We start from the raw sequence: 23206 nt of genomic DNA, 5'->3' as shown, positions 1-23206 counted from the left end.
GAAAATACACCAACTAACCCACACTGGCAAAAAGCCTTTTTCCTCCTCCGTTTGCGGTCAGAGATTCACTAACAGTGGGTCCTTAAAAAGTCACACTAGAACCCACACTGGCGAGAAGCCTTTTTCTTGTTCAGTTTGCGGTCAAAAATTCGCCCAAAAGGGACACTTGAATATACACCAACTAACCCACACTGGGGCGGCAGTAGCTCAGGAGGTAGAGCGATCGTTTTAGGATTAAGGGATCCAGTTCGAATCCCGGCTTGTCCATGTTACATGCCGAAGTGTCCTTGGGTAAGACACTGAACCCCCAAATACCCCCAATAAGCAGGTTAACGCCTTACATGGCTGCACAGATCACGGCCGCTATTGGGAAATGTGAAGCACAATGTAAAGCGCTTTGGGAAGTCATTGACTTGAAAAGCGCTATATAAATGCAGATCATTTCAGATTTCATTTCATTTAGTGCAAAAAAAGATAGTCAACATTGTGCAAGGTGAGCAGTAAACATAGTGCAGTCAACTTCAAATTAGCGACTACCACATAGTTAGATAGCGAGTACGAATACAGCATTTAAGAAAGAAAGGCAAACTGGTGAAACCGACTTGTGTGGTTCGCGGATGAAACAGCTTTATAAGCCATCTCTTGGAATTGGGAGCGGTATACCCCCTAATCAAAAGCAAATACCTTCAAGACACTAGTTTTCTTTGCATTTTTGGGGTATTTTGTGCCGTTGACTTTGAATTTGTTAAATATAAGAAAGGTTAACTCATTTTGTATTTTTTCTTTGTAAAATTATATGTATTTTAATTTGTTTCCTGTTTTTTTCTTCAGTATTGATGTTTAGGTGTAAATTTTGCTTTGTTTATCCCCTTTTTACGTTATTAATTATGATATATCCATCCATCCATTATCTGCACCGCTATCCTCAATAGGCTTACTAGGCCTGGGGGGAGTGCTGGAGCCCATTCCATCTATCTTCAGGCAGTGGGCAGGGGGCTCCCGGAATTGGTTACCAGCCAGTCGCAGGGCACACAGAGACAGACAACTCACTCGCTCATTTAGACCTAGGGACAATTAAGACCCACCAATTAGCCTGACATGCATGTTTTTCGAATGTGGTAGGACACTACAGTGCCCACACAGGGAAGGGGAGAACATGCAAACCCCTATCCAGGCAGGTTGCAGCAGCTGGATTCAATACCCTGGACTTCACCAATGTGGGGCCAGACGACAACCACGCAAGCACAGAGAGACCATGCAAACTCCCCACAGGAAAGCTGGTAGCTGGATTTTAACCCATGACTTCAGAACTGTGCCGCGGACAGGCTAAACACTCAGCTGCCCACTATAATACAAAATAAATGGTATTTTGTGGATTAAACAACCAAAACTTGAAGACTTGAAACTTGAAGAGCCATTTGAGAGCCAAAAGATCCCTCTCTTTTTAGTGAGCAAGGCCGAAAAAGCCAGTTCTCTAAAGAGTTGGAATTCCCATCCCTACAACAAACCCTCATGTGAGATTAAATTTATTAAACTCACATTATATTGTTTTCTGCTAAAAATCAGCTGTGATGATTGTTATTATATCCTATCAAATCATTTTGTTTACTGTTTATTTTTGTCGCTCTTGAAGTGATCGGAAAAATCTGTTGCTGGTGAGGTGCAATTAATATGATAAGGTTCTAATACTCAATTCTGGTCAAAACATTATTTGACATACAATAACGATACAAGTCACTTTCCCTTGTAACAAGTTACCTTGACAGATTAATTGAGTTATTAACTTTTTGGAAGAAGTAAAGAGTAACTTTAACTAATTACTTTTTTTAGAGTAACGTGCCCGACACTGTATATAACAAGTGTAGGTTTACGTGTCTAAAAGAAAAAAATAACCCAAAATAGAGATTTATCTCTGTGAGACCAGACAATGAGTGGGAGGATTGGAGTAGATGTTGACTTGCCAGTGAACGTTTGATGTTTGGCTCTTCTTGCTTGAATACAGCAATTTAAAGCAAAGGGGGGTATTTTTCTTTTAGCCCCTCAGCCCAGAGTTTATTCACCTGAGATTATGGGTTTAGGTGTTGTTACTATTTTCTCTGTGGGAAAAACTTGTAGCAGTCCACGTGAGAGCGAGTATCTATCAGGGGAGTTCTCTTTCCAGTGTGTAAATTGTTTACAATTCGGTAGACAACATTTCTGTCGTTTTTTGCACCACCATAACCTTTTTATTTAAAAAGAAAAAGACACAAACTAATTTAAGGGAGATAACCTTGATTTAGGCAGAGGTGGGTAGAGTAGCCACAAATGTTACTCAAGTAAAAGTACTGTTACTTCAGAATAATATCACCCAAGTAGAAGTAAAAGTAGTTATTTTTGAACAATCAATCAGATCAGCAAATAATCTATGTCTATTCAATCCATAAAAAAATACATTTAATTTAAAAGTAGATCAAAATAATCAACGTAAATTCAAATGCTTTAATAAACAATAAAATAAAAATAGTGTCACGGCTGCCATGGCGCCCAATTGGCCCCGCCCGTGGGTGCCAGCTGCAGCTTGTTGACAGATTAGCTCCCTGTCAGTATTTAAACTCTGTCCTGTCAGTCCACTTTTGTCGGTCCGTCTGCGAATCTCCGCTTTTGCACGGCAAGCCCTTTTTCGCCTGTCCTGTGTTTTTGCTACTGTTTTTCCCCCGCTACGATCTGTTTGATCTCGACCACATCTGCTCTCCCGTCCCGAAATACTGACCTGGTTTTTCCGCTCTCGACGCCGCCATCGCTCGCTAGGGAAATACCACTTCTGCGTCTGAGCAACCTGCTCCCCGCGACCAGCGATCTCCAGATCGTGTGTATTATCCTTTCCCTTCCCCCCCAATAAAACTTTGAGTAAGACGTAGGTATATAGCTCGTTCTCTTTCCTACTGCCTCGCGTGACGGCCGCCATGCGAGCCTGCACTGCAGGCCTGCACTGCGGCCTTGTGTCCAGCATGTGGACCACACCTTGAGACCATATGGCGCACGAGACCAAATCTCTCCGCAACAACAAGTAAGAGGATGGTTTCAGATCCTAACATCATGTATGCTGGCTCTTTGGAATGAGCATTTTTTCTGTACAAGGAAATCTCCCCACACGACAAACTTTCGTTTTGTGCTACTTTTAGCGGTCGAAAACTCTCATAATCTCCGGCGCCTTCCCTTCCCCGCTTTTTTCCCCTATCATTAATTCTCTGTGTTAAAAAATTGTGTGTGTCATTTCCATTGACCTGGTTCATTGATATCATTTTCTTGGGATTAGTAATTTCTGTCAGAACTCAAAGAGCTCAAAGAATAACGTAATTTAACTTTCTTTATCAGTGTAGGAATTTATAGCATCCTTCAGAGAAAAAAAAGATTTATAATGGCAAATTCGTTTACTGATTGCAGTAGGATAATTTGTTTAAATCCTAACGATTTTCAAAATTAAAGCTAGAAACCCTACATATTTCTGTTTTTTTTTTCATATGGGTTTGAAGTGTTTTGACAAGATATATTTTAATGGAGAATAAAATATGAGAAGTTATTTTATGTTTTTGTTTGTTTATTCTTGCCCATTTTGAAATCATATTCATGTTAAAAGCACATATATCTGGTGAAAAGCACACATTTTATTTAGATGTATATATTTTTTTATATTTTGAATTTTTCTAGTTTTCACATAATTTATTTTTATGTAGAACAAAGTATGTTAAGTCATTTAATCTTTAAGTTTGTTTGTTCTGAAATAATATTCTTGTTGGTTTTGAAGTCATGTTTATGTTAAAAAATAAGTCAAGTTTTAGTGTATTCAACATATGTTTCTCTTGTTTGACCTGAGACCAAAGTGTGGTCTGAATTTCGGCCCTCTGTGCAAATAAGTTTGACACCCCTGTCCTAGGGACAATATTTACTCGCCAATCAACCTGCCATGCATGTTTTTCGTACGTGCGAGAAGTGCCCGTATAAAATGCTGTTCTAGCACAGAAAGAACATACAAACTCCACGCAGAGAGACTGGAATCGAACCCAGGATCTCTGAAATGAATAAATATTCAAATTCTAATCACACAAAATTTTGTCTTTTTTTCAAATGGCGTAAATAGCCCGAACAAAAGGGCTAATGAATAGAGAAAGTTCTTCTCATGTCTTTAATAGTGGAAACTGAAAGTCACCGTGAGATTGATTAGATTAGATTAGATTCCGAAAATATATTCATTCGCTTTTCTGACTGATCTCTGGAGCACAGTAGATCAAAACCCAATAAGAAAAGATAAAAGAAGTCATCTTTTTTCTGACAATCACGAATAAATGGCAATCTCTGAAGCACCTTGGGCATTTGACCCTAATCATTGAGATTCTGATGAAAAACGTTGAACAATCTCCCCGCGTGTTCATATTCCGGGACCAGTATCCGGATGAAGACAGATAAAGCTGGAGAGAAGCAGTTCAGTTGAGGATATTTATTACAAAGTTTTAAAATAAAAGTAAGAATAGAAAGAAAGTAAAAACTGAATGCACTTTGGACCAGTTAATCAGGGACCAAGAGGCCAGGAGAGCGCTCCCCCCAAAAGGTTCTCGACAAATGGCCGACTATGGTTTTTATGAGAAGATGTTGTGGGTTTGCAAAAATGGAACACTCAGAACTCAGAACTCAAATTACAAACCAAAAATAAGGAGTCCATGTACAAGAGATAAGCACAGTTAATTCGTCAAGGTTGTATGATAAGACCATTGCTGAGACTACACTGATAAGAAAGAATAAATTCAGCAAGTAAATACTTCGTTTAAATATGTAGATAAATATGATGTGCATTTATAACAACTACATGAAAAATGTGTTTATCAATAGGGTAGTTAGCACGCAGCCCCACGGTGCAAAGGTTCAGGGTTCAAGTCCAGCTACTGCAACCTCCCCGTGTGGAGTTTGCATGTTCTCCTCGTGCCTGCACTCCGGTTTCCTCCCACATTCCCAAAAACGTGCATGGCATGTTAATTGGCCGGTCCAAATTGTCCCTAGGTGTGAATAAGCGAGTGTGCCCTGCGATTGGCTGGCAACCAGTTCAGGATGTCCCCTGCACACTGCCCGAAGATACCTGGGATAGGCTCCTGCTCCCCCGCGACCCTACTGAGAATAAGCGATGCAGATAATGGTGGATAGTTGGAAAACTAATTCAATAGTAACAACATAATCAGTGACCTATCTTAAAGATCTAACCACTCAATCTGTCCACCCAAAAGTGAACTGCACTCACACGGTCGCAATTCATTATCCCCGATTGCATAATTTTGCCAGTGAGGACCGGCAGAGGGAGTTGTTGTCAGGCCTGTCAGCTCTTTTTTCTGTCATTAGCACCAAAAAGTGAACTTAACTCGTGCGGCTGCAAACCATTATCCTCAATCGCATATTGCTGTGAGTGAGCCAAAAATAAGAGCAGGGACTACATCACCAATGTTTGCATATTGAGGGGGGTTCAAGTCCCCGTGATAAACGAGGGATTACAGTCATTTAAAATTGCCTCACAATATCTTTTAATGAAGAAACACAATATTTTGAATCAGCATCAACGATTGTATTGATTTTTTGTGTATTATTGGCAAGAGAGCCTCACCATATATTTCAAGATAAAAAATTCAACAAAAGCCCAAAGCTGTTCTCAAGACAAAAGATAATTCTTCAGCACATTTCATTCCACTGCATGATGTTTGATGATTTGATTAAATATAGGAAATAATAATAATACTAGAACCTGTGTCCCGTATCATTAAATATACCACTTAAAATTCTTCTCCCTCCTGCAGTTACTTAAGAGTGTCTAAACTCATTTTGGCTGTCTACATGAGAGCGAGTTTTGAAATAATAGTTTCAAAACAAAGTGGGAGCAAAGTTCTTTTGTAGAAATGTCATAAAATACTGCAAACAGGGGTACCAACATATTTACCTTCATTGCACACGGCACTGGGCAAGGAGGAGAAGGAGTGCAAGTGCCATATGTATAGCTCTGCCCATTTCTTCCGCTCACCCAATCAAATTGCTCCAGGTGCTTTGCTAGAGCCTCTGGGTGTTTAGTATTTGTTCTGTGGCTTTTTATCCTGAATTGTTTCATGAGCTTCTATATAAAGGAGTATTTAGCGAACTACAGCCAAAGCGGTGTCAGTTAGTGGGACACCTTGCCTGTAAACCGTAGTTAGTATTGTGCCCTATATATATATTTTACCGAACCTTCCATGCTGTCAGTTTTTGTCTTAGCTTCGCACGTGCCACTTTGGCTCAGTATCCAACACTACGTTAAGTCATTGAGTATGTCCTATTTTATCTTTAAGTCATACATTTTTCACATATGGCTCGCAATCCAAAGGTTCCAGACCCCTGCTTGATTAAAGTAAGCAAATAACTCATCATTACATTTTTTCTTTTACTTTTATCCATCCATTTTTTTGCATACAATTAACTTTACTGGGGTTGTGGCCTAGCTAATATCAAGCGAGAAGTAGGGCTTGCCTTGTACCTGTCATAAACCTGAAAACTTGTTCTGAATGAAGAATTGCTGTGCATGTTTGCTTAAGTTATATAAATGGTTAGATAAATCTTCTTATTCATCTAGTGCTGTTCCTTACGGTGGGCCTCTGGGAAAATCTTGGACTGCCTTGAGCAACTCATCCCTTAAGGCTGCCAAAACAACTTATTCCAAGAACACAGACACAAGTTACAAATATTTGTGTAAAAATTTTGAGATTAGTGACAGGAAACTGGAGTAGTTTGGAATTTCTTTTACCCTGGCCAAATGAAGACTTGAAATAGTGTAGTACTGAAAAATGTTTGCTCTTTTATTTAAACATGGGCTACATTACAGCAAATCTTAAACTGCAGCCAAAATGACATTTGTTTTAATGTCTTCTATACGGCCCATACATCTTGAGTTTATCGTTTATTCTGGGCGAAAAAAACAACAATACATCTATTCATAACTTTTGCCAAGTAGTTTCTTTTTAATGTGTCTATTGTAAGTATATTTGATAAAACAACCCAATCAGCATTCTTAAAAAACCTAGTCGAGTCAAGTCATGTTTATTTGTGACGCCCTTAACCACAAGGAGTCTCAAAGAGCTGCACAGTCCACAGATTATTGCAAACTACAGACTACACAATCCCCTGATCTAAAACCTACATGAAGGCAAGGAAAAACTCCAAAACCTCAACATGAAGAAAATGAAGAAACCTTGAGAAGTGACCGCGGATGAGTTAATCCCCCCTGCCATGATGGATTTTGTAATAGTAATAATTAATACACAGATACCATCAACAGGAAATACAGTATAGGTCATTCATAAACTAAAGAATAGAAGTGTGTTTTAAGACAGGATTCAAACATTTCCACTGAGGATGCAGATCGAATCTCAGGGGGTAAAGCATTCCACAACGTCGGGGCCCGAATGGAGAATGCTCTCAAACCTGCGGTTCTCTTCTTGGTTCTTGAAATCACTAGTAGACCACAATTTTCAAAATGAAGGCTCTGGACTGGGGCATAGGAGGAAATTAAATCTGAAAGATATGATAATAATGAAAAAATCATTGTAAAAAATAAAAAAATAAATGTATAAAAAATAAAAACAATAATAATAAAGAGAGCAGCACGGCGGCGCATTGGTTAGCGCGTGTGCGGCACAGTTCTAAGGTCTAGGGAATCTCCTGAGTGGGTTCAAATCCAGCTACTGGACTTACTGTGCGGAGTTTGTATGTTCTCCCTGTGCTTGCATTTCAGGTGGATTGGCCGGTCTAAATTGTCCCTAGGTGTTTATGAGCGAGCGAGTTGTCTGTCCCTGTGTGCCCTGCGATTGGCTGGCAACCAGTTCAGGGTGTCCCCTGCCCACTGCCCGATGATTGCTGGGATGGGCTCCAGCACCCCCGCGACCCTACTGAGGATAAGCGGTGCAGATAAGGAGATGAGATGAGATAATAAAGAGTTGATTTTTAAAATGGCGAATTTATCAAATAAATCAAATTAATTGCTATGAGTCGCAAGCCGCAATTGGTTGAAACATTTGGCAGAGGGCCGGGACAAAATAAGATTGACTGGTTGGTATTTTTCTATCAACAAGTTTTGTTTCGATATTATGCCAAACAAACATGATGTCCGATCATACGAGTAGACATTTATATGTATATGTTCATATTTTTTCATTAGTAGATAAATTCCGTCAAATTGGTTTTGGAACACTTAAAGCAAAATTATGTATGGGGTTACTGTTTTTTAACATTAATTGTCGCAGTCCTGCAGTCAGGTTTGATTTTCTCTCCCTCCCCCTCTCGCTTGCCCTTCCCTTTTTTAGTCACTTACTTCCTGGCTTTAATTTCCCCCCACAGCTTGTGTCACTTTTCCGAATTATTAATTTATCACACCTCTCATGCTTCACTGTTTAAACAATATGTTTTCTTAGATTGGTGCTAGTTCTTTGGCTCATTTGTCACATTCCAAGCCTTCTTGTCATAGCCTTATTTGTTTCCAGTGTACCAAACCCTTGCCTCCTTTTCTGATCAAGATTTGGCCTGTCATCTTTGCTAAAGGGAGTTTACTGGATCACAGACACCTTACTTGCACTTGGGACCACAACTGCTGCCTCTGGTGTCAAAGATACTGTTGACCCGATACCTGATTCGCTGAAATAAAAACCACAGTACTAATCTGTGATTCTGTATCGTGCTTCTACAGCACCCTGAGTGGCCCTGACACAAATTTTGATAATATTCATTGAATAACTCGTTATTATAAGTGTTGTGATTTTGTGGTGGACCCAAACGCAGGAACCAGAAAACATGGCAAAGTTGAAAAAAAATGATGATATTCACAAAATCCTCAACAAAGTAACAAACACATGGTCAAAACAACATTAAAACGATCTTGAACAGAAAAAAAACAAGAACAAAAACGAACAAACTAGGATGGAACTGAAAGAGGTGATTGTGATATGCCCGCATGTTGGTTTAAGATAAGGGGATGGTGTAATTGTAACATGGGCAGTCCTTTGAGACATTTTGGGATTAAGGGCGTCACAAATAAAGGGGAATTGACTTGACTGGTGGTATTGATGTTGGGAAAAACTAATGACCTGACCACAGGCTCTGTCCTAAATGTCCTTATTAAGGCTCAAGGTATGTGGTGATAAAACACACCTGTCCCACCTGTTCTAAACCCATTAAGCGCCCTTTGGTGGAATGGGGCACACCGGACCCCAACATAACCTTCTCCTCAAGGGCAGTTTTTCCTGGAAGAAAAAAAAAGAAACAAAACAGAGGCTGCAGCAACAGGATGGCTGAAAGTCCTTGCCAAAGCGAGGGGACCGAAGGCTCTCCTCCCAGCGAGCCGAAATGGGCTACCCTTACAGCCGGAGAGCTGAAACGGCCAGGGGCTCTCCTTGCAGCCGAGGCAGGAAACCAAAGCAACATTTATTTCTTATGGACAGGGTTTGGTAGGGTTACTTTAACTGGATTACTTTTAATTACTTTTGGATTACTCCAGTACCAAATATGCTAATAAAAGACAAAAGAAACTAAATATGAATACAATTATGACTCACAACACGTGGTAAGCTTTCTCTCCTGGCTTTGATCTCTTCAATCTCAGGCAAAGTAACATAAAATGTGACAGAAACAAAATGAAAATTAATCCAAACAGCTTGCCAACATCATTTTTGCCGTTCCATGTATTCCGTTACTCCCCAAGCCTGCACAAAATTTAGTAATTTTATTCATATTCCGTTTATTTTGTCTTTTATTTGCATATTTGGTATTGGAGTAATCCAAAAGTAATTGAAAGTAATCCAGTTAAAGTAACCCTACCCGACCCTGCTTATGGAGGGCATACACAAAAAGGGTCACTGAAGACAAAGCGGCACCAAAACTACTTTTTTAAATTGTACTTTACCATCAGTGTTACATGGTACATTATTCCACTAGTCCTTGAATGCAGATCATGTCTTACAATGTCATCAAAGTTCTGAACACGCCTTTATTTTTACATACACAAATGAGTGTAGTTATAGTGGAGCTGTCTTAAGCACAGAGTTGAATTTTTCATTACGGAGATATTCTTCCTACTGCATATTCTGGCATCCAAGCTGAAATATCAATAAAATACTCAAATAAGGGGGTCAGCTTTTATGTAGATATTTGATTCTAAGTCACCAGTAGCGAATGGTAGGCACGTGTGGGGAAGGGGGTGTGGCTTTTACAGGAACAACCCACCAACTCAAATTCAACTGGGCAAATGTAAGCACATAATATACGGTAATGGTTAGGGCAATTTTGAATTGTTTTTTGCAATACACCATGCCTGGAGAAAAAAAAGAAAACATCTTGGAAGTACCCAGAAATCGAGAAGGAGATCTTCGAGTGGTTTCAAAGCCCAGAGACAAAATGGATATGGAGCGTCTTGGGTAGATATTGGTTTGCAAGCTCTCAAGATTGCACAAGCCAAGAGACATGTTCAATGCTTCCACTGGTTCACATTTTGGTCAATATATTGTATCATGTGACTGTTATAAAGCAGTTTTAGGGGGTCAATTTCTTGGCGGGTATATACTGTAATTTGAAATGGAGAAATATTTTGGATTCCTTTTGTGTTCTTTTAATTTCGGGTGAACAAAATGTTGGTAGTTAAGGGCCTGGAGATTAACTGCTTCTCGAGATGTTTTTATTGTCAGAATATTTTCTGGAGACCACCGCAATATAAGTCTTCAATCAGACAATATTAGCAGTAGTCACCCTAAGACATTTTGAAGCAAGATTTTTATACCTTTTTGAGGCGTTGTATAGGTCAACATGAAACCACAACTTCAGTTTAATGCTTGCTACCTGTTCGCACATTTTTGTGTAATCAACCAATTCTCAAAGTTTCAGTTCGTTCTTTTGAGGAATTGGATAGGTCAACAGGAAAACTTGATCCCGTGGTTTCTTGACATCAGGCTGAACTATGTTTTTTGGTTTCAAGTTTCTGACATTAGTGTGAACTTGTAGTTTGCATGAAAATATTTATAATAAAAGCTGGTATACTTCATGTACAATAGGTCTTCAGTCACTAAATAGTTGGAATATTGTGCTAATTTTTGGTGATAGCAATGTGTAGGATGGCTAGATAGTTAGATAGTTAGATAGATAGATAGATAGATAGATAGATAGATAGATAGATAGATAGATAGATAGATAGATAGATAGATAGATAGATAGATAGATAGATAGATAGATAGATAGATAGATAGATAGATAGATAGATAGATAGATAGATAGATAGATAGATAGATAGATAGATAGATAGATAGATAGATAGATAGATAGATAGATAGATAGATAGATAGATAGATAGATAGATAGATAGATAGATAGATAGATAGATAGATAGATAGATAGATAGATTGATTGATAGTCACGGAACGGGAAGCAGGATGTAGGAATTCATTTGCGTAGACGTCCTCACACTTTAATTGAGAAAGAAAAGTTGTCCAAAACACAAACGGACCAGACCAAAAAATAAAACGGGTCAAACACAGGCAAAACTACGAACTAGGCATTTCCAGAATCAAACAGAACTTGCAGGAATCTCTCAGAATGTCACACCGAAGTGCAACAAAGTCCAACAAGCACAACAAATATAACCATGCATAAACAAGTTTTTAACAACAATCTAGCAAAGCGCAGTTCAAAAGGGCGGGTTTAAGTACCCACAGAAATAATCGGTAAATGCGAGTCAGCCGGTGTCAAGGGGCGGTCAAGGGGCCAGCTGGGCGCCATGGCAACCGTACAGAACCTGACATAGATAGATAGATAGATAGATAGATAGATAGATAGATAGATAGATAGATACTTTATTCATCCCCATAGGGAAATTCACACTGGCTGGGTTAGTTTCTAAATGATGTAACTACTAACCGTAACTGATTACTATTTTTCAATAGTGCACTCAACACTGTTTACCATTACATAGTAGACATGTAGTATATAGGCGGGTCAGATCAAAACCCTGTGGCCATATTTTGCCCATCCCCATCACAGAGCCACATTTGGCTCTAGGGTTTCTGACCTTTACAGTCCTAGGAAGCACACAAACAAATGCACACGATAGGGTTTACGCGAATGTAATTTGTCAGGGACAAACCCCGTTGGCTTTGCTACATCTCCAAATTCCCTCTCATTTGTGAACAGCTGGCTGCAAGCCAGTCCAGCTTGAACTTTTTGGAAAGTAAAACCTTTTTGGCTCAGGCTCCCGGATGGTGGGGGCAGTGTCCATGAAGGCGGGGTATTGCGGGGGATGGCTGGGGTAGACAAAAGCAAAGTCCAGAAAGTTTGCACTCACTTGCTCAGTGTCCGAGCGCTCCAGTGCTGGAAGTGTCTCGTCAAAACAACATGCTGAGTTATTGCTCTGCAAACATGGCACCTGTGCTCCACAAGTTGGCCTTCCTACTTGCATCGGTTCTTCTGCAAACGGCTACATCTGCTCATCTCAATGAGACGTAAGTAGAATCATTAAAACGTTTGAGGTATCCATAATATGGAAGAAATACTTGCTAGTGTCTTTCTTTTCGATTTTAAGAAGCTTTCAGACAAAGCTTGATGCAATATGTATTGTTTTAACTGATTTATTGTGGTAGGTTGCAACAAAACATGACACATACCTTATGTTTACTCACCAGCACGTCTCTGTGGCTGTCATTGCTAGTTGGTGACTCAGATCTTGTTTCGCATTTTGCACCTTGCTGCAACATTTTTAATAGCTCTCAAGTCCCAAAAATACACTATATATAATAATATCAATTTAGACATATTTAACTATACTAATATTGTTTTTGCAATGTTGGGTCGTATGGGCACCATTTCCCTTGGTGTGTCTTGGGCAAGTACAGCCTGGTGGCGCCCATCCCTATCCAGGCTAACAAATGTTTCCACCCGGTCTGTAATAAGCCAACATATCTATACAGTAATAATTATGTTCCTCTAGCAAGAAACTGTGTTTTTCTGCAGTAATTTCAGCGGTGTTTTTCCAATATGATATTCATCAATTTTATCTTGGTAAAAAAACATGTGTTTTATTTCTACCAGTGATTAGTCAAGTACATGTAAGATTCATCAACATCCGAACAAGGAAGCAGATTACCCGTTTTTATATAGTAATTACCTTCCCACGAGCTAGTACAAGAAATATATATTTAGTAGCTTATCTTTTTAAATAGTGGTGTTTAAGATTGTACTGCAAAATCTAATAAATCCCGCACACACTTTTAAATGTTATTTTCTTGTTCTACAAAAATGCTAATAGAAAAAAAAAGTTAGAACCGAGTAAAATCTAAAATGGTTGTGCACCAGTACAAAATAACCCATGTTGAGACACAAAAACATTTTGGGTGGCATTTCCCTTTTGCCAGCGTCATTGGCGCATAAGAACGTAAACCCCAAAGAGTAAGACTGAGTTCAGACAAAAATCCTGAAATTGTGTTGAAATTCTAAGTCGTTCTTGCCTGGAAGAGTGAAATGTCTTTCCGCGAAAAATGCTCAGTCAACACAACCAAAAGTGCTGGGTCAGCTTTTAGGGCAATTCGTTGCATCTTTGGTAACCTACCTGACTGCAGGTAAAAGATGGTGTTGGTATTCACTATTGTTTTGGCATGGGAGAGCGAAATGTCTTTCTGAGAAAAAATGCTGAGTAAACAAAAAACAAAGAGCTGAGTCTTTTTTAGGCATTTTTCGCATCTAGGGTAACCTACCTGACTGGCTGTAAATGATGGTGTTGATATTTAATGTCGTTCTGGCCTTGCAGGTCAGATTTCTTTCTGGGGAAAATGCAGAGTCAACAAAACCAAAAGGTCCGATTCAGCTTTTTGAGCATTTTTTTGACATATAGGGTAACTTACCTGACTGCCTGTGAAAGGTGGTGGTCACCATATATACGTACGTATATCCCAGAATGACCATCCTCGCTTTTGCTAGGGGTGATGAAAACAATTGTAATTTTGTTCACTTAAAGTATTTTTTTGCAGAATAACAATGTAAATAAAATAAAATAAAATAAAATAAAAAAACAAGGAACTGGTGCCAACTATTAGTTTTTAAATATTTTTGACGGCTCTGTGCCTCAAGATATTTTAATGATGAAAAGTGTGCCTTGGATTAAAAAAAGGTCGAAAAACACCTACAGTATATGTGAAATATTATTATAATTATTATTATTGTTATTATTATTATTATTATTATTATTAGTAGTAGTAGTAGTAGTAGTAGTAGTATTGTCATATTTATTTAATATCAAACATTACATATTCTACATCATATTTGAATTTATTTTGTCACAAAAAACAAACAAAAAATAAAGATATTTCAGAATGTTTTTATATCAGACCTTTTATGATTCGACCACTAGATGTCTCTGTACTGTTTCGTGCAACTGAAAAATAGTGCAGAAGGCAGAAGGAAGGATACAAACTACAGAGACTCAAATTGACCAAACCTCACACTTGTTCTTAGTTTTTTAACCAACTTTTTTGTGAGTTTTTGTTTTATTTTCGGTTACCAGTAGCAGCAGAATGGCATACAATCATGACAGGTTCATCCAGTTGAGTCTCATGTTGTGTCAACTGAATCGGAATTTCCTTACGTACGAGTATTTAAAAATGACTTATTTTGATGATAGGTCAAGCAGTTGTGTGTATAATTCAAATCATTATTGTTTTTTATTGGATGCGTTTTCTTTACCGCTTGTAATACTGAATATCGTATATCATTATATTTAAGATTCATAACTTTTAATGGTAAAACCTAAGGTGGCTAGGCATCATCCAAACTCACTAGGTGAATTGAGTTTGAGCACAGTAAGGATTTTTCTAGCTTTAATTTTGAAAATAATTCGAATTGAAACAAATTATTCTTTACTACATTCAGTAAACAAATTTGCCTCAAGGTGTTGCTTGTGCTCCACCATTTTTTTTCTGAAAGATGCTAGAATTTCCTACACTGATAAAAAATAAAATTACATTATTACTTTGAGTTCTTTGAGTTCTGATATGAATTACTAATCCCAAGAAAATTGATTCAATGAACCAGGTAAATTGAAATAGGACCCACAATATAATAACACAGAGAATTAATGATAGGAAAAAAAAGGGAGGGGAAGACGCCGGTGATTATGAGAGTGAAAGTCTAGAAGTTACTAGCACAAAAGAAAAGTTCCCCGCTATAGTGCTAGTCGATTTGAGGAGATTTCTTTGTAGAGAAAAAAAACGCTCATTCACAAGAACCAACAAACATAGTGTTAAATATGAAACTGTCCTCTTACTTGATGTTGCGGAGAGATTTGGTCTCATGCTCCGGACGGTTGTATCATATGGCCCACATGCTAAGCTTATGCGTGACCAACCAACCAACCAACCAACCAACCAACCAACCAACCAACCAACCAACCAACCAACCAACCAACCAACCAGCCAGCCAGCCAGCCAGAAGAAAAGAAAAACGGCTATCGCTCAGCCAAATCTCTTTATATGGACCGGTGACACTTAACCAGATCATGCCTCTATGGGTGTGGTCTTAGATATACACTCAGTATCGGGTGATGGAGTTTGAAATTGCTAAAAACTTGTTAGAAATCCAAAGAAGTGAGAAATTTCCATAATATTCTGTACTTGAGAATGTCCCTCCAATCACCATAATTACGTAAGGTGAGAACATTATTTTATCAATCCATTGCCTTGGATGTTTTAATGACATTCAAAACTTCATGTTATCAGATTTCATTAGGGTACATGGTGAATTAATACAACCAGTAACTGTTCAAAAGGGGACGCCGTCGTTCCATCCATGCCACCCGAAACAAAGAAAGTGGAAATCATTTTTGTGCTGGGTTTATTTGCTATACAGCACCATCACCAGGATAATTAAGCCAATAGGATGACATGGCAATGACACAAGAGACAATTATGACAAATAATTGACTATTCGTTGTATTTTTAGTTTATTTAAGGATATTTATCTTCTTGTAAAAATGTAACATTGTTACAATCATGTTAAGTTCAACTTTTTGGCACAATTTGAATTATGTTCTATATGTGAAATTCTATGGCGGTGTAGTCAATATCCGGGGTTAATTATTGATTGGTTAATTGATCTGAAGAGATGAGTTCAATATTTCTAATGAGTTCATTCTGCCTTTCACAGAACCACATACATTTTTAAATAGCTTTATTAGGAGAATGGATGAAAAAAACTCTTAAACAATTCAATATGATTCTTTGTACCGTTTTAGTGGTCCATGTTTTATCTATTGACACACCTAAGAATTTATGTACATGTTTAATGCTAATCCATCAAGGGGATTTATGAAAACAAAACACTTGGGAATAAATGCAAATCATCAGATACACAAAAGCGTTCTTTTCCTTGTGCTTTTTGCGTTTATTTTTATCTTTCAGGACGGTATTCTGTTTTCTCCATTTGTTAACATTCATTACTGGCACTGAGTAAATAATAATGTGATCATCTAATGCCTTTTCTTTTGTCATCTGTATCATTAGTGGTGTAGTGGTTACATTCTCAAGCTCTGACTGTCGTGACCTGTGTTTGATTCCTGTTGCAAATATTGTTATATTTTGGTCAGCGTCATTTTTCGACTAATAAATACAGAAGCTCATACTGTGATTTTAGTCACATGCAAATTATAGTACAGTGCGCGTGATACATGAAAATATATATGAAAAAAGACTATTTTGGGGGGTGCGCCTTAAAAACCGGTGCGCCCCATAGTGCGGAAAATAAGCTCGATGGAAATACAGTGGAACCTCGGTTCTCGACCATAATCCGTTCCGGAACCCTGTTCGAAAACCGATTTGTTCGATCACCGAAATCATTTTTCCCATTAAAAATAATGTAAATCGTTTTAACCCGTTCCAACACCCTGAATGTTTACCTTGAATGTTTAACGTAAACTTAAAGCTAACCCAGGCTAATCGTCCGTTCGCGTTATTGTAATCTTCCGTACAAAAGAATACGCTAACATGAACGTGTAAAAATAAAAAAACAGGATAAAGAAAAGAATTATGAATAGGATTTCTTACCTTTGTGGTGGTCAGCAGAAGGCGTTTGCACACCTCCTTCATATTTTGCTATTATTTCTTTCTTAAATGCAATAGTTGTACGCACTACTTTTCTTTTTTCACCTGTAGCAACTTTGCTGCTTGCACTGACTTTCTTCAGATGCATAATTAGGGGCTAAAACACGTACACCTATATTAAAAGCGAAAGCAAAACGAAGCACGTCCGCATGCGCTAACAGTACGCCGCTCAGCATAGCACCCTAGCGTACGCACTCACGCATTACTGGCCTTCGAACTCCGATTTTTTTGACCGAACGGCGAAGCAAGAATTTCTCTAAATTTTTGGTTGGACTCCGATTTGTTCGAACTGCGAGGCGTTCGAAAACCGAGGTTCCACTGTAATCAAAATCATTTTTAATTTTGCCGATTGATTTTTCAACAGGTTATCAAAATAATTGTTTTTTTTACCTCAAATAATGTTTGTGTTACGTCTACCTGTGCAGTATCTTTGCCGTGACGGTGAGCTCCCAGGCCAGAGGAGGATCTCAGGAAACACTGTGTGCCATCATCGCAGGGCCAACAGAACCCATCGGATTGAGTATCACCCTGGAGATGGACTCTAGCAGCACCACCATCTTGGAGAAAGATATCAAAGAGGACTTTTACCAGTGCTTGAACTTTCAGGTCAGTTTGTACCGCATTTTCCTGACTATGAGAAGCATCCAAAGACTCCAAGTTGGCCATATGCAGACACACTTGGAAATGTATGGCCATATTTGTGCAATTATCGATCAGTTAATAAAGATGTCTGACAACGATTGCATAGTAGGGGTGGGCAGACAAATCCAAATATCATTAATATCAATACTAAGTAAATACTTGGATCAGATCGATACTATGGTTCTGGGTTTGATAAGTTGCTTCTCTACCAATGTTTTTTCCAAGTTCCACTATTTTACAAAGGGAGTGCAATAGAGAAATACTACAACAATTATAATGCAGAAATACAGCAAGAATATTTCAGAAATACTTAATAATACTCCAAAATACAACTGCAGTAATACAACAATTATGCTCCAAAAACACTACAAAATCCTTCTCCAAAAAACAACTACCATTCTGCAAGAATCCTAAAAAATATTACTCCAGAAATACTCCAAGACTACTTCAGAAATTCTGCAAAAATCCTACTATTGAAATTGAACAAAAATACGACAAAATACTGTCATGATGACTGATTAATTTCACCTGTGCCCGCTCGTTTGGCGCCAACCGCTGCTGGCTTCCTGATTGGTTCCCCGTCCTTTTTAAGCCCAGTCCTTTCACTCACCGGTTATCAGTCCGTCTGCGAAACTCTGTTTCTACAAGGCAAGCACTTTAAATCTGACTTCCGTTGGTCCCGCTTTTTACACATGTTTTCCACCCGTCCGTTCCTTTTCTCCCCGCTTGTCTACGACCTGTTTTTTGACCCCGACTACGTTTGCTCTCCCTTCCCGGATTACGACCCGTTTTTGATTCCGACCACATTTTTACTCTCCTGTCCTGGTTATCGACCAGTTTTTTCCATCCTCGACACCGCCATCTCCCGCAAGGGAAGATCCACTTCCGTATTCGGATCACGATCCGATTGTGTGAGCGGATTGCTTCCTGCGTCCAGCGAGCACCGGATCTCGGGCGCTGCCTTTCGTCTTTCTATCAATAAACTTGTGAGAAACGTTACCCATTATAACCACCAGGCTTCTGGAGAGATTCATGCAGTGTTTTTCAACCTTTTTTGACACAAGGCACAGTTCTTTCCATTTATTTATATATTTTCTGTTGGAAAATGTTAAAAAGCTTCATCAAAAACAAAATAAGTGATCAATATATGCACCTGTTCCGTCTCATGAGCAGATAATTGCTTTATGAAGAGGGATAAATTAAATGCTGCCACCTACTGGTATGGATGAATGTTACAGCAGAGCGATCAATGGCAGAAATCCATGTTTTTAAAAAAAATACTAATAAAACTGGGCAATTTCCTGTGGCACACTAGACAAGGTGTCACGGGACACACTAAATTGGTTGTAAAACACTGGATTAATGGATGTTTACATTTGCATAACATTGATTGCAACAGGATTCAAACCTGAAGAGGGAAGAGCACCAGATCCAATATGTTAGATCACTAGGGAAACAGACATCATATGAAACGCCATTAAGTCTTATTTCATTTACACACTATTTTTAGTGATGGTACCAAATATGTCATGAACTGGAACTGGATCAGGACCCAAATGCGTGACGTTTCTCACACAAGCCTTTTATTTTACGGTAAATGGGCAGTCATGCACGTTAGGCAGTAGTCTAGCGTGGAATGATAGGAAGCCAGAGGCCGACGGGATCGATACCAATTTCTTGAGCAGATATCGGACAGATGGGGTCAATACCGTCAGGTCGGAACAGACAGGATTGATATCAAAACAGGATATCGACAACTAGACGGGAACGACAGGACAAAATAAACGGGAACAATACCAGACAGGAAATACCAACAGGAAACGGCAGAGTGAAAACCCATGTCTTGTGGGGCAGATGTTCGTTGACTGACTGACAAAGGAAGAGTGAGAGCACTGAGCTTAAATAGACGGAAAGCCAATCTGTCAACGGGCCACAGCTGGCGCCACACGGGCGGGGCCAATTCGGCGCAATGGCAACCGTGACAAGATATTACAGTCAAGTCACATTTTTTTGTATAGCCCTTAATCACAAAAATGTCTCAAAGGGCTGCACACCATCACCTGATGTTAAACCAACAGATGAACTAAGCTAACAAAAAAACATTAAAAACTGATATAACATTTCATTTTAATGCTTCTCAGGTCAAACTAACCATTCTAAGTGAAGAACATTTTAAATATGTGCAGCCATGCTTTGATTTATATATTTTAGGACAATCTTATTACTTCCCACAATGCCCTTCTCTTTATTCAGTTCAGAGAGTCTGCAATACAATAGTGTATTTCAGTGGCCCCCAAGTACCATGGACCAGTTTAATGTCTTAAAAATATTCTCATGGCCTGGCCCATGTCTAAAATAGTGTGATGACATAAAACCTATTGATATTACGTAATTTGTCTGTATTAAGGGGAGTCTAGCTGATAGAATCAGACTTATCAATTAATGCACAAATATACACTGTTTATGTTCTGTGCAACTCTCACCGTGTGTAGTTTTCATTGGGGTAGGCGACACTGGAAATTTTAGTATTGATTTAATCTGAATAGATATATGATAGTATGCTAATTCCAAGACTAATACTTATTGCATGGATATCTATAGTCACGATAAAAACGGAATGAAAATTGTCTTCTTTTTAAATCAAATAACAACATGAAAACTTTTAACAGTATACAACCATATACAAAACAAAAGTCAAGAGAGTCAAACAAAAACAAACAAACAAGGTAACCTAAATACAAACATAACCATGCCGATTATACTACCTTCCATGTCACAATATTTTGAAAATGAAGTCAAAGTACAAATAGTGTAAACAATATGATGTACAAACCTTTAACGTTATATAAAAAATAAAATACTTCAATGACGACTGTTTCTATCTATCTATCTATCTATCTATCTATCTATCTATCTATCTATCTATCTATCTATCTATCTATCTATCTATCTATCTATCTATCTATCTATCTATCTATCTATATCTAGATAGATAGATCTATATCTAGATAGATCTATCTATCTATATCTAGATAGATAGATCTATATCTAGATAGATCTATCTATCTATCTAGATATAGATGGATAGATAGATAGATAGATAGATAGATAGATAGATAGATAGATGGATAGATTGTCAACTGTGACAACTAAAATATTATGTTTTCTGAACTATGAGGCAGACCCCAAAACCCCTAAATTGAGATTTGAAAGTGTGCATTATAGTCTCGTGGGCCTTTATAGAGCCAGAAATACGGTAAATACATTCTGAAATGCATAAATACAACCAAATGCTCTTACTTACAGTAACTATTTATGAATGTATAGATTTGAGATAGATAGATAGATAGATAGATAGATAGATACTTTATTTATACTTCCAGCAGTATACTTGTGTTGAAAATAAAACAATAATAAAGTAAAAGAAATATAATACATAGATACCCAATGCAACGTGTTGATATAGAGTATTTAATTATTTAAATAGTCGTGATAATTATATTCCATGAAATACTTTTGTTATCTATATCATTTTTAACCCCATGTGCCTTATTGTTCAATCTGTCTTGTCTATGAAAAAAATCTTTCACCAGGGGGTGTTTCTAAAGGAACGTCTTATAATCAGGTGCGCCATATGTTCCAGAAAATATGGTACCTTTTTATTGCACAGTATTTTGAATATAATACTAGTAGTGAAATAAAGTGGAACTCCAAATGGATCAAATTTAAGATTATAATATGGGTATAATATTATGACACACTAAAAACATTATTATGGTAATAGTTGTGGAGACAGTATCAATTTCAGGACAATAGTATCGATCCGACTAAAGCACTCGCTCAGTATTGATGATATGAATATTTGGATCCATCTGCCCACCTTTAGTTTTAATTCCATGCGCCCTATAGTCTGGTGCGCCCCATATATGAAAAAATAATATCACAAAAGACAATTTTTGGTGGGTGCTCCTTGTAACAATAGTGCGGAAAATACGGCAATTGACAATCCATCGCAATGTAGCAAATGATCTATCAGTACAGCTCTTTAGCAAATAACTGCTCACCACAGTGGGTTGTTATGCAACCAAATAGGGCCTCGCTCCTTTTCAACGACCGCCCGGGTGACCCCAATCAGCCCACGATAATAGCTTTTGATTTCACTCCATTCCCTTGAGTTGAACCCTATCCGTGTCAGTATCGCTCTGCCGTTTTTCGTCCTGCGATTAAACAAAGGACGCTTTCTACTGGCAGTGTACCTGCATTCCTCTGGAAAACATTCCCTACCCCCGATTTAGTCCCTCAACACACATGAACCTGAAACGGCCCTTACAAATTTTGTAACCGCTTGCTGCCCCTTTGTTATGTAATAACCTCTCCGTTAGCGTTTCAACCGAAAACATATGCTTGCAAGTATGGAGTAATTGACACCGGGCTTCTTGAAATCAGGATGGTCCTATTTGCACAAGGATCTGTGACATCTGTTTCTCATTCCTCACCTCCCTCAGTTGACAATCTATCTCTTGTCTTTTGTGTGTGTGTTTCTTTGCACAATAGGTTCCAGCAGTGCGTACTAGAACTGTGGCAACCATAAATGTCACGGTGAAAGGGGAGAGCGCTACCATGAATAAAAAGACCAAAATCCTCATTGAGTCTCCTGCCTACATCCACATTATCCAAACGGATAAACCTATTTACAAACCTGGACAGACTGGTGAGTGCCACCAGGTTCTTGTATCTGTTTTATTTTCTAAAACTATGCTTTTTCCTGAATCCCAAAGTCATTTTGAAATAAGACTTGATGAGACAGTGTGTGGTCAGGAACCACTGGGCTGCGGTCCTGTACCGGACTATGAGCCGTTCGGTACGGGGCTGTACAGAAAGAAAGAGGAGTTGCATTATTTTTTGTTTGTACTGTATTTATTCATGTATACACACCTTTTTTACCCCATAAACTCAAGGTTTAGTATATATTCAAGCAATGATTGATCAGTCAACCAATACTGCTGACTTTTACACAGCATTGGATGCAAAGGGAATCAAACCTGGATCGCGCAGGTGAGAATGCTGAATCCTAAGCGTTAGGCCATTGGAATTATGTATGACATAGGAAAGGGCATCCATCCATCCATTATCTTCTGCTTAAACCAATCCCCGGGGTTGGGTCGTGGGGACCCTAACCCTAACCCTGACCCTCAGCAGGAAATCCCAGACCTCCCTATCCCAAGCCACATCATCCAGCTCATCCGACGGTATCCCGAGGCGTCCCAGGCCAGCCTAAAGACTAGTCTCTCAACGTGTCCTGGGTCATCCCCAGGGCCTCCTGACGGTGGGACATGCCCGGAACACCTCCCGAGGGAGGCGTCCAGGAGGCATCGTTGTCAGATATCCAAGCCACCTCAACTGGC

The 23206-nt window shown here is 38.6% G+C and overlaps 1 protein-coding gene across 1 annotated transcript in view; it reads left to right on the top strand.

Moving 5' to 3' along the window:
- Window positions 1-12352: 12352 nt before the first annotated feature.
- Window positions 12353-23206, top strand: part of LOC148358594 (alpha-2-macroglobulin-like protein 1) — a 67065-nt gene continuing 56211 nt past the window's right edge. Inside the window, exons 1-3 of the mRNA XM_088346330.1 lie at window positions 12353-12515; window positions 17585-17765; window positions 22356-22512. Of these exons, the coding sequence (XP_088202456.1) occupies window positions 12409-12515; window positions 17585-17765; window positions 22356-22512 (445 nt within the window). The 5' untranslated portion in view covers window positions 12353-12408. The remainder of the gene's footprint in view (window positions 12516-17584; window positions 17766-22355; window positions 22513-23206) is intronic.

This window comes from Urocampus carinirostris, chromosome 10, assembly GCF_059441175.1.
Source record: "Urocampus carinirostris isolate Australia breed hairy pipefish chromosome 10, RoL_Ucar_1.0, whole genome shotgun sequence".
In the NCBI taxonomy this organism is placed as follows: Eukaryota; Metazoa; Chordata; class Actinopteri; order Syngnathiformes; family Syngnathidae; genus Urocampus; species Urocampus carinirostris.
This window is presented reverse-complemented; position numbering and strand designations above follow the sequence as displayed.